This window comes from Odocoileus virginianus, chromosome 3 (genome assembly GCF_023699985.2).
Source record: "Odocoileus virginianus isolate 20LAN1187 ecotype Illinois chromosome 3, Ovbor_1.2, whole genome shotgun sequence".
NCBI lineage: Eukaryota > Metazoa > Chordata > Mammalia > Artiodactyla > Cervidae > Odocoileus > Odocoileus virginianus.
Window position 1 is genome coordinate 65,942,609 of NC_069676.1, and position 14,613 is coordinate 65,957,221.

A 14,613-nucleotide genomic window follows, 5' to 3' on the forward strand; every position below is an offset into this window, starting at 1 on the left:
AAGACAATTCTCTCCATGGCACACCTATGCTGCAGAAGCAGAGGATCGGTCACTATTACTCTTCAGTTCAGTTCAGTCGCTCAGTCGTGTCCGACTCTTTGCGACCCCATGAATCGCAGCACGCCAGGCCTCCCTGTCCATCACCAACTCCTGGAATTTACTCAAACTCATGTCCATCGAGTCAGTGATGCCATCCAGCCATCTCATCCTCTGTCGTCCCCTTCTCCTCCTGCCCCCAATCCCTCCCAGCATCAGGGTCTTTTCCAATGAGTCAACTCTTTACATGAGGTGGCCAAAGTATTGGAGTTTCAGCTTCAGCATCAGTCCTTCCAATGAACACCCAGGACTGATCTCCTTTAGGATGGACTGGTTGGATCTCCTTGCAGTCCAAGGGACTCTCAAGGGTCTCCTCCAACACCACAGTTCAAAGCATCAATTCTTTGGCGCTCAGCTTTCTTCACAGTCCAACTCTCACATCCATACATGACCACTGGAAAAACCATAACCTTGACTAGACGGAACTTTGTTGACAAAGTAATGTCTCTGCTTTTTAATATGCTAAGTTGGTTATAACTTTCCTTCCAAGGAGCTAGCATCTTTTAATTTCATGGCTGCAATCACCATCTGCAGTGATTTTGGAGCCCCCAAAAATAAAGTCTGACACTGTTTCCACTGTTTCCCCATCTATTTCCCATGAAGTGATGGGACTAGATGCCATGATCTTAGTTTTCTGAATTTCTATTACTCTTAGATTCTCTAATTGCTCACCGAGAATAAGTCAGGGTGAAAGGGAAGGAGGTGTAAGGTGGAGGCCCCTTACAAAGACAAGGATCTGAACAGACTGACACATCACAGGGTTTCTTCTTCAAGTGAAATGCTTGCAGGAAGTTTTTCTAAGGTGAATAGCACCCAGTGGAGGTGAAATTGCAATGGGAACTCAGGGCTGAGACTGAAGGCTCTGTAGTTCCTCCCAGGCTTAGGAGAGGACAGACTTGGCTTGTCACAGTTCTTCCTGTCTTCCGGCAGGTAGGGTCCCTCACCACCCTGCCAGCCCCTCATATCTGTGCATCAGTTTCAGGGGGTGGGGTAGCTTTCTCCTGGACAAGGTCCATTCTGACAGGTGGCCCTGCCTGCCCCCCCCCGCCATGTAGCAGACCCCACAGGTAAGACGTGACGATGAACTGATCACCTAAAGAAGTTTGCTGAGCTAGGAAGGATGCCAGTTTCATTTTTATAAGTGCTTTATGAGGGGAAACAGACCTGGAGATGACATATCTCTAGACTTACTATCGCTTGTGTAGTCAATGAAATTCCACTGTGCATCGTGCTGCCCTTTGACATTCTTTAGCATTTAGCATTCTCTCCTCTGATCCTCACACAGCATTGGTTGTCCTTTTGTTAAATGTGACTATTGTTTTCTGTTATGCATGGTGTTGTATATGGCAATATCTCCTACACATGGCCTGACTTCCTTGGGTACAGAGATGGGAATATCTCAACACTGACAACAGTACAGAAGAGAAACCAGCAGACGTGCATTTCCTTTTTTCTGCACTGGCAATTAATGACAGATCACTGTATGCCATATATTGCTCTGACTGGAATGTCTGTTTAACTTCTCCCAATTGTGTCTTAGGTGGGATGTTTCTGGAGGGAAGAGGCTCATGTCTCAGTGACTCAAATGCAAGATCTGCCAATATGTTTTCCTTTGAGCTCTAGCTGTCCCCTCACCAGGAATAAGTAATGATTGTCATAAGGGAAGAAAGCAATATTCTGTTTCTTTTTGAGAAATGATATGATAGAATGATTAATAATCTGGACTCTGGAGCCAGGCTTTGTAGATCTGAACTTCAGTTCAGCAGTTTACATGTTGTGTGACCTTGGGCAATTGATTTAACCTTAACCTCTCTTTAGTTACTTTCTTCTCTAAAATAGAGGTGGTAATGGTACCAATCTCCAAGGGTTTTTGAGAGGAAGAAATGACACACTGGGCTTCTCAGGTGGCGCTCATGGTAAAGAACCCACCTGACAATGTAGGAGACCTAAGAGACGCAGGTTTGATCCCTGTGTTGGGAAGATCTCCTAGAGGAGGGCCTGGCAACCCACTCCAGTATCCTTGTTTGGAGAATATCCATGGACAGAGGAGCCTGGTGGGCTATCATTCTTGGGTTTGCAAAGAGTCAGACATGACTGAAGCAACTTAGCACATATGTACAATGACCCAAGTACAAATAAGTACCATGTTACCTGGCACATGAGTGCTTATTACTCTGATTACTGCTTACCTTATTGTACTAAATACACAAGGCACAGAAATACTGAGTTGCTTCTCTATGAAATTTTATCAGTAGCAAAGTTTTCTGCCAATCATCCAAGCCCACATCTCCAGAGACTACAAACCAAAGAGAAGGTATCCTACCTTTGGCAAACGCTCAGGGTCGCCAGGGTGCCGGGGAATAACCTTCTGTAACCTCTGGAAACCATAATCAATGGTGGGTTCGTTGAGCGCTGCAATGAAAAAGTCATACAATTAGAACAATTTCAGGAAATAAAGCAGCATATGATTTGTAGCACTTACGGTGTGGAAATAACTGGGAAGTCCAAGGTTTCATTGATACTTTTGAATTAGAGCATAAAATGATGGACAGATGATCCCTTTTGTTGAACACTTCCACCATCTATTCCTGCTTTTTACCATGGTGGGGACTGACTCACTCTAAAGAACATGAGAAGCAGGTCCTGAACTCTGCTCTTCTGGCCAAATTCTGTATTTCTTACATTGTTGAAGGTAGAGTTAAAACACTAGAAGGCTTGTCCAAGGGTGTTTACAGTCATAAACAGGAAAAGTATCTGCTCAGCTACAAAATATTGAGTGGCCCTCAGCTGACAGAGGATCTCAATGCCAGCAGTGGCAATTAAGCAAGAGTGTGGCAACAGACACAGGAGACTGGCTCTTCTCAGCACGCAAAGCCTATGCTACCCTTGGAAGACTCCAAAAAGAGACAGGTATTGAAAATGCCCTTGATATGACACCCTCACATCCAAGATGACAGACTGATGCACCAACATCAATATTATTTCAGGAAAAGGCTAACCCCTATGGAGCAACTATCTTAGAACAGCTGGGTCTCCGAGATGAATTTTTAAAGAGAGTAAAAGAAGAGGATAATATTTGGAAATAGTGGGCCTTTCTGTACCCTAATTGACGACACTTTCTTCAAAGCATCCTTAAATTCAACTTGCCACAAAGTGGACTCTGGTAGATCATTTTCAAAGTTCCTCCCCAAGATATGAAATATCTCCAGCCTTCCTTGCCTGGCCAGAAAAAGATGGCAGCTCCATCCTCTACCTCACCCCTTATCTCCTCTAAGTAATGGGTAGGTGTGGGGGTTTGTTCTTTTATTTTTAGTGTAACCAAAGTATTCAAACACATAGTTTCTCCCTTACTGAATAAAAAGACAGTCTTTGTAGTTCTGACATTTTGCTATACATTTAGAAAACAAGGTGCCACATGCTTTACTTAAAATGCATTTCCATTAACCTAAATTTTAAAACTAAGATTCATACTACAGCTGACTTCAAAAAACTGTATTAAATTCAAATAGGTCCCAAGGCTAATGGAAGCAATTTGTATACCAACCCAAACTGACTGGCCCACTTTTCAAAATACAGGTATGATAATCTTGTGGTTTTAAAAGGACATTTAAATTGAAAGACTGTGAATTTAGTACATAATTATACCAATAGAACCCTTTAACTTGTCAACTTGTAAATCTAAAAGGCTATCAATCATTTCTAAAGAGGAAATAAACCTTAAAATTCCTTGATTGACAGTGCTTACTTTTTTATGTAAGAAAAAAAAAAATGAAGGGAAAAAAGGCTGCATAAAGTGGCCAGAAATCCATTTACAAAAGTACATTGTTTTACATAGGTGAGTAAAAAGCCAATAATTACACCTCCAAAAGACATATAAATCAGAGTAAGTACTTTTTCCTCACTTGTGTATTTAAGTTGGAGTGAACTTCAGGTAACTTTTTATTAAGAAGATTTCTTTTACCCAAATGCAGTGCTTGTTGAAGTTGTTAATAGAGCAGCATTTTCATTTAAGATAATGTAATCATTTTTGCAAATATGAGATTTAGCCATTTCTCCCACGTTCTCCTCCTCCCTACTACCACTTCCAAATGGTAAACTTTCAATCTGTCTCTTGTGGAAATTAACTAAAATTACACCCAGGTGAACCAAACCTCTCTATACTAGTATATGAGTTAAGGCATAATATTTATTATTCCTCCCATTTTATGAATTACTTTCTAAACCCTTGAGAAGAATTCTTTTTTCAAATCAGACTTGTAGAGAAAAAGCCATAGAATTCTTTATGTGGGGAAGCTGTGACTCATAAAATCCCCAGTATTTAATCAAGAAATGCACAAGAGCAACAGGAATGAGCACCTAGGTTAAGTTGTATATCATAACTATCTCCCACCCATAATGCTAATTGCCAGCAAAGATGTTTAACCATAAAGACTGCCTAAGGCAATTAAACGTATCATTTTAATACCTAAAGATATAGTTCAGCATGCTGAAAAGTCTAATACTTGGTTTTATTTTTCAGTGTAAGCCACCAATAAAACTTGACTTGTCGACCTACCCCTTCAGTTGTTTGCATAATGAATTAATTCCTACTGTGTCAAAAAACTCATGGTTAACTGAATGACTGTCTGATGTATTGGGGGGAGGATGTATTTCTCTGACTACAGGACCAACTCACAGCAGAATGACTGACATTTAGTATCCACAATTAAAAGAACTGATTCAAATATCATATGGAACTAATAGCTAAAGAGCCGAGGAGAAGTCATGCGGCTGCCACAAACAGTAATTGAATTAGATATATTAAACTCATTATTCAAAGAAAAATAAGCATCTAGTCTATGGAAGTATGCTATGTGAGGGGAAATATTTTAGGTAGAGGGACAAAGGCTTTTAATTTATTTCCTATGCCTTTATGATTTGCTCTACACTCATGTTTTTTTATTAACCTGTCCTCAATTTAGGTACTGAATATTTCAATGGCATTGTCCAGTGCTGTAAACAAAGATAACACTAAAGATATGTAAGCAAAGCTCATTGTCTCAATTCAAAGTTGCCTGATGACTTCTCTGACTGCAATGACTAAAGGAAAGTATTAAACCAATTACTGAGTGAGAAGGGCCATCTGATAAAGATTGTTACTTATAAAAAATAAAACTCTGAAAACTGATTAACAGTCTAGGGAGGGGGATGGCTAAACCCATTGTGGCACACCCATAGGAATATGATGGAGTCTTCAAAAGTAATGCTTTGGGGAAAAAAATAGGAAAAAATATTTAGTGGCATAAAATATATTGCTATGCCAAGAAGCAGATCACAGAAGCATTTTGCCATATGGCTACTTTTTTTTTTTTTTTTAATGAATATATACAGAGAAAAAAGAAAAGGTTTCTGTGTATAAACTGCCTAACAGTAGTTCTAAGAAGCGAGTCTTAAAGTGCTTTTCTTCCTGCTCTTTGTGCTGTGCATTGTATACATTTTCCACAATGAACATATATTACTTTTATAATCAGAGAAAAAGGTTAAGAGCAAGAGATTGTTCCCAAGATGGAATCTGACCTGCTTGTATAAAGTAATGACATAAGAAACTTTGCCTTAAAAGGGGTCTGTATACCCTTTAATAACCTTGCCTAGGTTATTACAGACCATAAGAAAAATAAGTAGTATACTTTAGGCCAGTTGTATAAATATGTGACTATTCATAAACTCTCTGAAAATCAACAGAGAGGGTAACGGGGAGGAATCATAAAGAATGGTATATTTATTTTCATCAGTGGGGGTAGCCGTACCTTAGGGACATACATCTACTCTGCAAGAATGTAATATAAAGTTAATCCTTCAACAAAGTGACTTCATTGTATTCAAGCACGGGGCTGGGGTGGGGGCAGAAGAAATGTAACTAGTCAGTTTTTTCCCCTCAAAATCTGGGACAAGTCTGAGAATTTGGTAGAGAAAGAATAAAACTTAATCAGACATGATTAGTCACAAAGTATCTTAGGTTGTAAAAAGAAAAAACAAATTGTCAACTGCAAAAGGATTGCAATGATGAGAGCCCCTCACATCACCCCATTCCCAAACACCTAGTCCACCTAATAAAATGGGACCAATGAGGGTACTTTAAAAATTCCGTAAGATAAGACTACCCTGGTGGTTCAGCGGTTAAGACTCAGTGCTCCCAGGGCATGCATTAAATACCTGGTCAGGGAACTAAGATGCCACATGGAACAGGGGAAAAGAAAATTAAAAGGAAAAAATTCCACAAGATAATTGTCCATTGATTCTATAATCATTTTTAGTACCTCCCATGTGTTCAGAGCAACCCACTGCAGTACTCTTGCCTGGAAAATCCCATGGATGGAGGAGCCTGGTAGGCTGCAGTCTATGGGGTCGCTAAGAGTCGGACACGACTGAGCGACTTCACTTTCAGTTTTCACTTTCATACATTGGAGAAGGAAATGGCAACTCACTCCAGTGTTTTTGCCTGGAGAATCCCAGGGGCGGTGGAGCCTGGTGCGCTGCCGTCTATGGGGTCATACAGAGTCGGACACGACTGAAGCAACTTAGTAGCATGTGTTCAGATGATAATGATAGGAATTAACTCTTTTATGTCACATAAGCCCTTAAATGAAGTCAGTAGCATCACCGACTTGATGGACATAAGTTTGAGCAAGCCCTAGGAGTTGGTGATGGACAGGGAAGCCTGGCATGCTGCAGTCCATGAGGTCACAAAGAGTTGAACACAACTGAACGACTGAACTGAACTGTAGCCCTTAAAAATAAAAGACACACGTACCCCAATGTTCACTGCAGTGCTGTTTACAATAGCCAGAACATGGAAGAAACCTAGATGTCCATTGACAGACGAATGGATAAAGAAAGTTGTGATAGATATATACAATGGAGTATTACTCAGCCATAAAAAGGAACAAATCTGAGTCAGTTCTAAGTGAGGTGGATGAACCTAGAGCCTGTTAGAGAGTAAAGTCAGTCAGAAAAACAAGTATCTGTAAAAACACATATATACAGACTCTAGAAAAATGGTAATGATGAACCTATTTGTAGGGCAGCAGCAGACACACAGATGTAGGGAACAGGCTTGTAGACACAGCAGGAGGAAGGAAAGGGTGGGACGAACTGAGCGAGTAGCATTGAAACATATATTACTGTATGTAAAATAGATAGCCAGTGAGAATTTGCTGTATGATGCAAGGGAGCTCAACCCAGGGCTCTGGGACAACCTAGAGGGGTGGATGGGATGGAAGGAGGGAGGAAGTTTTAAGAGGGTGAGGACATGTGTGTACCTATGACTGATTTATGTTAATATATGACAGAAACTGATACAACACTATAAAGCAACTATCCTTCAATTAAAAATAAATAAAATTAAACTGTCTGAGAGGTGTACATAATCTGACCCTAAAGAGAGATGAACTATGACTGTAGGGTTGTAACCCAGCTCCAGCTCCCCTGGCCAGGCTTTCTTCCTGCTCAGCAACGCATCCTCTTGCCTCCCTGATGATCAGATGGTGGGTCACCCCTCTGCTCCTCTCTCTGACACTAGGATCACACTCCACTCCACAGGGCCATGTGGACTGAAAGACAGGTTGGACTACTGGGGAGCCACAAACATTTGCATTCAAGATTTCCTGCCCTGATCACTCTTAGAGGTAGATACATATTAGCCGAGAAAGCTTAGTAAGACCTCATGGACTTGTGTATATACATACACTACAGGAAGTCTGAAACTTCCCTATCAATGCACAAAAGTTGAGATTAAATGACTCTACACAACAGAGCAAGCTTGCAGGGCAGATGTATCAGCTAACACTTCAGCAGGGTCCTCTCTCAGCTATGACAGGATACCGTGGAATGGTTTTGGGAGGAAGCATAGGATCCACGAATGGAGGCTCAGTAACACTGGAGTCATTATTTTTCAAAAAGGAAGAGTTAATAGTTTAGAAAACATGAAAGCACTTCATGTGGCCTTATGTAGGGTCAGCTTATACATAGGCTCTGGGTTCCCTCCCAAACTCACAATCTCTAACTCTCCTAAAGGAAACCAGCAACTTTCCATGCAGAACCAGTCTACACAGAGCCCTTCCCCTTGGGACTTCAACCGAGGTTCTGGTCAAGACAGAAAGCTCTGGTTATACGAAGCTATTTACAGGGTTCAAATGTCCATGTGGCTACATGCAAAGAAAATTTAGAATAATACAACCAGATTTAATATACTACTCACAATGACAAGATTACAAAACTCAATCAAAACATCTGGTAATGAGTCAATCCTAACCAAATATATATGTGGATTGTGGCCTTTTCATGCCTTTAGTTGTCATTTTTTTAATCCACTTCAAAAGCACATCAAATAAAGAAAAATCTCTTTTTCAGGATTTATTTGCAAATTAAAATTGTGTAATCAAGACAAATGCATTCTCAGCTATGAGAACTGAGTTTTCTCTTTGCCGAGCTGCCTTTTAGAGAAAATGCTCCTTGGTCCTCCTTAACTTCTGGAATAGGTACTCCTGGAAACAATGGGAATAAAAGGCAAGAGAGTTGTGTTCCCCAGCATCAGGGGAACAGCGCTTTGGGTGCCATTCCAACATGAGCACTCAGAGTCCCCTTGCTTTTGTGGCTCAGCGACTCACTGCAGTGCTTTAACATATTTTCTGGGGTTTTAATTTCCTTTTTTTAATGGTTGTGTGACATGATGTCATTTTGACTGGAAATAAAAAGAAATGCAGATATTAGAAAGGTAATATTTATATCCTATTGCCATTTAATGTCCAAACAAATATCTAGACTCAATGCCAAGTAATGAATAAGGCCTCATAGCAGACGCAGTGACCAAACCAGCGCCCGGGTCTCCACGCTTCCCTGGTGACTACTCTATACTGGAACTAAAGAGCAGCAGAGCATTTCCCTTCGAGGCAGATCCGTCCTGGGCATAAGAGTTATTGCATATGTGTTAGGCAGAGTCTTTTTGTTCCATAATGACCCTATTTTTCCCTCAGTCACTAAATTAACAACCAGAGGCGAACAATAAAACAGCAAGTTATCTTCACGAACCTATCTTTAAGACTGACTTGAAAAGATATAAACCTCAAAATAGACCAGAAACCTAAACAAGAGCCAGAAATACGCTTAGTGAAGAAATGTGTTGCATTTCCAGCCGCGTGGATGGTTCATCCCTTGCCTAGATATGTAGGGCACACAGGTATTCCGGGTTGCCTCTTCCCGGAAGGGATACACTCCCTAAGAAACCTAACACCAGACCCCTTGCAAGCAGAGCCCGGGCTTTCGGCTTTCAGTGTGAAATGCTTTCACAGCCTGGCGCCCTGCCCCAGGAGCCAGGGAAGCTCAGAGGAGCTTTAGGAAGAGGCTCACTGAACCGCAGAAAGCCGTCACTGAGCCAGAAGGGTGTCAGGATGAAGCCAACATGGGCAGAATTTGCCAACAGAGGAGCCAAAGAAAAGTGTCCAAACTGGCTCTGAACATGCTCTGAGTTCTTATTTGTCGTCTTCAACCTCTTGATGTGGAGCAACAACATTGAGACCCAAAAGTAAAGCAAAGGCAGTAACACCTCTCTCAACTGCAGGTCCCATCAGAGGAACGGCTGGCTTGTGTGGCTGCATTCTCTTTAGAGACGGGAGCCAGAGCCTGCGAGGTAAAGACTGGAGAGAGGATGGGAGCCGCAAAGTGGATCGGAGCCCAGCATGAAGAAATGCACGGGCTCTGGGAGAGAGAGATGGAGGACCCTGAGGACTGTCACTTGGAATGCTTTTAAAAGGACTGCGTATATTTGGAAATTGATAACTCCTCCTGAAGTGAGAGCAATCAAGAGCAGGAAGTTGTTTTCCAACGTGGAAAAAGCTTTACTGCTTTCTTAAAAGGAATATGAATAAAGGATAAGAATATTCTTATCATATAAAAAATACAAAAGAAATGCAAAACAGTGGGGAAAAGCCCCATAACAGATATACTCTTCAGTGAGTGAGTGAGAGTCGCTCAGTCATGTCCGACTCTTTGCAAACCCATGGACTGCAGCCTGCCAGGCTCCCCTGTCCATGGAATTCTTTAGGCAAGAATACTGAAGTGGGTTGCTATTTATTAGTGTGTAGGCTTTCAGGCATTCTTACAATATTGGTTTATATAAGTATAGATTATACACATATTCATATCCATCCCATTCTTTTTAATGGTTGTAGCACATTATATTATATGGATATCCATAAAGCTTATGCAATAAACCCCCCGATAGTGGGGATGCATTTTTTTCCCCAAATTTTCATTGCTTAAGTGTTGTAATGAACAATATTCAGGAGAAATTGTTGGATAAAAGAATATATACATTTCAAGACTTTTGATTCATATATTTCCTAATACTCCTTCATAAAATGTATACCAATTTACATATTGATGGGTTACTTTTGAAGGCATCTGCAAAAGAAAACTAATTTTTAAGATTAGTTCATTCCTGAAGTCAATTATTCTCTAAGTTATAAGGACCTCTGAACATTTTTAATAGGTATTAAAGATCACAATGATTCCTTGGAGAAGTATCATTTCAAACACACCCCGAGGTCATATAAGGCCCTTTTCTCAGTAATATCCTAGCACTTTATAGACCTTATCTCATTGATTCCTTTAATATGCCCTTGACATAAATGTTAAAATTTATTACTCCCAACTTGAAGGTGAGAAACTGAGGCACAGGAAGAGTTGGCTGCCGGAATCAGAACAAAAGCCTCAGTGCTCTGCTTCCTAGGCCACGACGACTGTTTTAACATAGATAAATCTCAGTTAGCAGCACACTGACAAGTCCAGCTACCAAATCAATTAAATGGAACCTTTTTTGGAAACTAAATATCTGTGCAATGGAAACGCAGCACTAGGAGGAATCCTTGTGCCGGACTCCTGACTTTTACAGGTGAACATGTACTTGGCCTGATTTCTTAAAGCTCACTTTGTCAACAAGCACAAACCTACTGAAGAAGCCCTCTCCTGGCATTTAAAACTTGCCTCCCAAGTGATCAAGAAACTGCTTTCTGTCTCATCGAGTTCTTATAGGTCTGAGCTGTGCTATCAAAAGTTGATTTGTCTTTTGAGAAAAACATACATAATGCTGTTGAGATCCATTAAACTGACTTATTTCCTACCACAATCAATTGGTATTTTCTAGAAGATCTTTGATGAGAGGCGAAAGTGGAGCATTTCTTAAAACATACCCCTTTCTTGCCCTGGAGGGTTATACTCTTATCTAAAATGGGAAGTAGGTGAATGTACAATCATTAGGGAAAATTGTACTGCTGTCTAATTGTGATGAAGTTGATGAGGTTGCCCCGGTTATTACATATGATGTGCTCTTAACAGTTTGGCCTTCCAGGATCCTTAGTTTTCCAAATATGATGCAAGTTTAAAACTAAAATTAAATCCCTCAAGCAAACAGAAACTTAAAGATCTCCAGGATTTTTTTTTTTTTTTTTGCCTTTCAATCTCTTCCATTTTGGAGTTTCATTTTGTAATTAATCACTTATGATTAGGTTTCAAAGCCACATTTGCTCAATTGAATGCAAAGAGGTCCATTGTCAGTGTGCAATGGATGCTGGTGTTTTAAGAACTGGAGGCCAACACATTCTGTCTTTCTTCCTTAATGTTTAAAGGTAAATCCATCATTCTCTTCCCTATTGGCATATCTTCTGATATAACAAGAGTAATATTCCTTCTATAATTGTTCTTCAGATTTCTTCCCAAAGAGTTTTGACAATAACTGTTATCAAGGGGGTAAAATCACCCACCCTGTCTGATAAACATGTTTTCTTGTGTTCCCACCCAAGCGAGTGCTTGACACTATACTTTTATCATCCAGTGTGTGTTCAGAATGAGCTTAGAACAGCAATTGCCGGGAATAGGCAGGCGATAAACCGCATTGATTTAACACATCTTGTTTTCAATCATGCTCGGATTTTCTGAGCACGCATTTTTCCTGTACACTGGCTTGTAGCTTTTATCTGACGAGCTGATCCCTTTTCACTGGAAAATGAAAAGGTCGCACAATAAGACACGGTTTACTGGAACTTGAACGCACACCAGGGAAAGTATTTTAGATAAATACTGTCAGACATAGTGGAGCTGAATTTCAACAACGCAACTGTTAAACAACAATACTTATTACTCTCCTAGAACAAGCTACCAGCGTCTTATAGTTCTCAGCAGGGAAGAGCGCCGAGCCAGGCGCCAAAGCTCAGAAGCCCGCCCTGTGCCTCACGAACGGAGTGTGGAGTCTGGGGCCGCGGTCCCACTCGGGACTGTTGATATCACAGCTCAAAAACTACCGCCACTGTCACACTTGCTTCCTCTAAGCCAGTGGTCAGGCTTCAGAAGAACTGGGTGACGAAGTCACAGCAGAGTTCTGCAGACAGGCTGGGAGGGTAGAAAAAGATCCCAAGAAAAGCGACCAAAGTGTGATTGCAAAGAGCCTATTAATTCTACTAAGAAGACAAGAGAGCACTTGTGACCAACAGATATTTGAGGATTAAGTACTTATTTGGTTATATTCTAATGGCCTCAAAGAGAACATGTAACAAGCATGCCATGTGGAATGTTAATAACGGCCTTGCAGATAAGCCGAGAGGTTTCTGTCAGCCTGGACTCCAAACTTAACAGCATGTGATATAAAATAAATGAAGTCAGCCTTCCTCAGTGTTGACCCAACCTAGTGATATTATTACTGCCTTTCATTAACCTTTGATTTAGCCAGAAAGTCTGCTCTGCCTGAGTGTTTGAGGCTGGAATTTCACCTTTTCAGCCTCAACACACATCCCGAACGTATTATATCTCTATTCATTTTCTGTGCTAGAGTTTCTTGAACTTTCTCCCTTCACAATTATTATTAGCCATCTCAATAATCTTCTCACAAAGCCTTCAAGCCGAAAGAAATGCCTGACAATTCTGTTTAATTAACTACTTAGGTCCAAATAGATTAGTATTTATATCCTCACATCTTAACATTTATATCCTAATAGCTTAGTTTTTTTGGGAAAAAAATACAACAGAAATGGAAATTAAAAATAATATAATAATACTTTTAATTCATCCTAAAACAATCACAGGAACTTACTCGTGGCGTGTGTTCTCCTACTGAGCGCAGCACAACTTCTCAAAGTTTCAAATAAGATCGGACATTGACACCCACTTTTCTATTCCAAGCTGGTTTTCACAGCAACTGCTGAAAACTCAGCCTCGCAAAGTTATGATTCCATCAAAAGGAAAGCAGTGCAATCTAATATTGAGCTCTGAACCACCTGGAACTAGCAGCTTGTCTGATAGCTGACAAAGTACCACTTGTTTCCCTTTAATTTAAACAGCCCATGTCACCCTGGACGTCTGTAGGGACACCTGGCGCATACGTTTAAGGAAACACGGACTACTTAGAAGCACAGAATCAATTAAATGCTAAGATGCCTACAAGGATCCATGGCATTCATTGTGTCTTTTGTTCTAATGATTAATATAATAACAGCACCAGCTAACATTTCCTAAGGACTGACTATGTGCCAAGCACTATACATAGATTAACCTATCTGCTCTTTACCAAAACCTTAAAGAGAAGTATAATTGTTACTCTTATTATACAGGAACAATACTGAGGCATAGAGGAATTAAACATTTTGTCACAATACACAGAGCCAATGAGTGAAAGGCTAGAGATTCAAGAGCAGTTAGTCTGCCTCCCAAGGTCTGCTCTTAACCTCTTTGATAGAATAGCCTAGCTAAGACAACCAAGAGGTCTCCAGGACAGGCCTCTAGCAATTCTAGACCTGCAATACTCCTCTAATGCTTTTCTTGCTCCCAATATACCCCTCTATGTACATCCTCTAATGCTTTTCTTGCTCCCAATATACCCCTCTATGTACAGTCTGTTCTAATTCTTACTTTTGTCCCAATTTATGTCCTACTCTAGCCTCATTTGACTTGCATTTCTTTAACAGCACACTTCCTGCCTCTGTTCCAATCCTTTAGAGTAAAACAGAGCTAGATTATCATCTGGGCTATGTGACTGACCAGGTATGCGCCTTCTGGAAAAGTCACATTCCTTAAGTCTCCTAGTACATATTGTGAAGATGTGATATAATACTATTTGTAAAATGCTTTGCATACAAAAAATCCTCAATAGGCAGTTGTTACTACTAATAACAGAATACCTGACATGATCTTGAAATAGGGGCAGATGTGGGGAATACAGGAATAACTAGATATATTTATGTATTCTGCACCCTCAAGAAACTCCAGAGGCTAGAGGGACATAAAGACAGAAATGGAATTGTATAACAATGTGATAATTAAACTATGAGGATAAAGAATTATAAGGGAACATCATGTATTCTTCACTTGTTCTTGAGATTCAGCCTTGCCTCCCCTACTCACACTAATAGAAAATTACAGTTCAAAGAATTCCACCACTTCTGACTCTCAAATGTTGCTCTGAAACAGGGCTCTATCTGGAATAGGACAAAATTA

At 40.4% G+C, this 14,613-nt stretch overlaps 1 protein-coding gene across 9 annotated transcripts in view; it reads right to left on the reverse strand.

The window, feature by feature from the left end:
• EBF1 (EBF transcription factor 1) overlaps positions 1-14,613 on the reverse strand; it is a 422,576-nt gene that overhangs the window by 32,261 nt on the left and 375,702 nt on the right. For all 9 annotated transcript variants that reach the window (XM_020903301.2, XM_020903298.2, XM_020903297.2 and 6 more), the window contains one exon: positions 2,420-2,508. In XM_020903301.2, the coding sequence (XP_020758960.1) occupies positions 2,420-2,508 (89 nt within the window). The remainder of the gene's footprint in view (positions 1-2,419; positions 2,509-14,613) is intronic.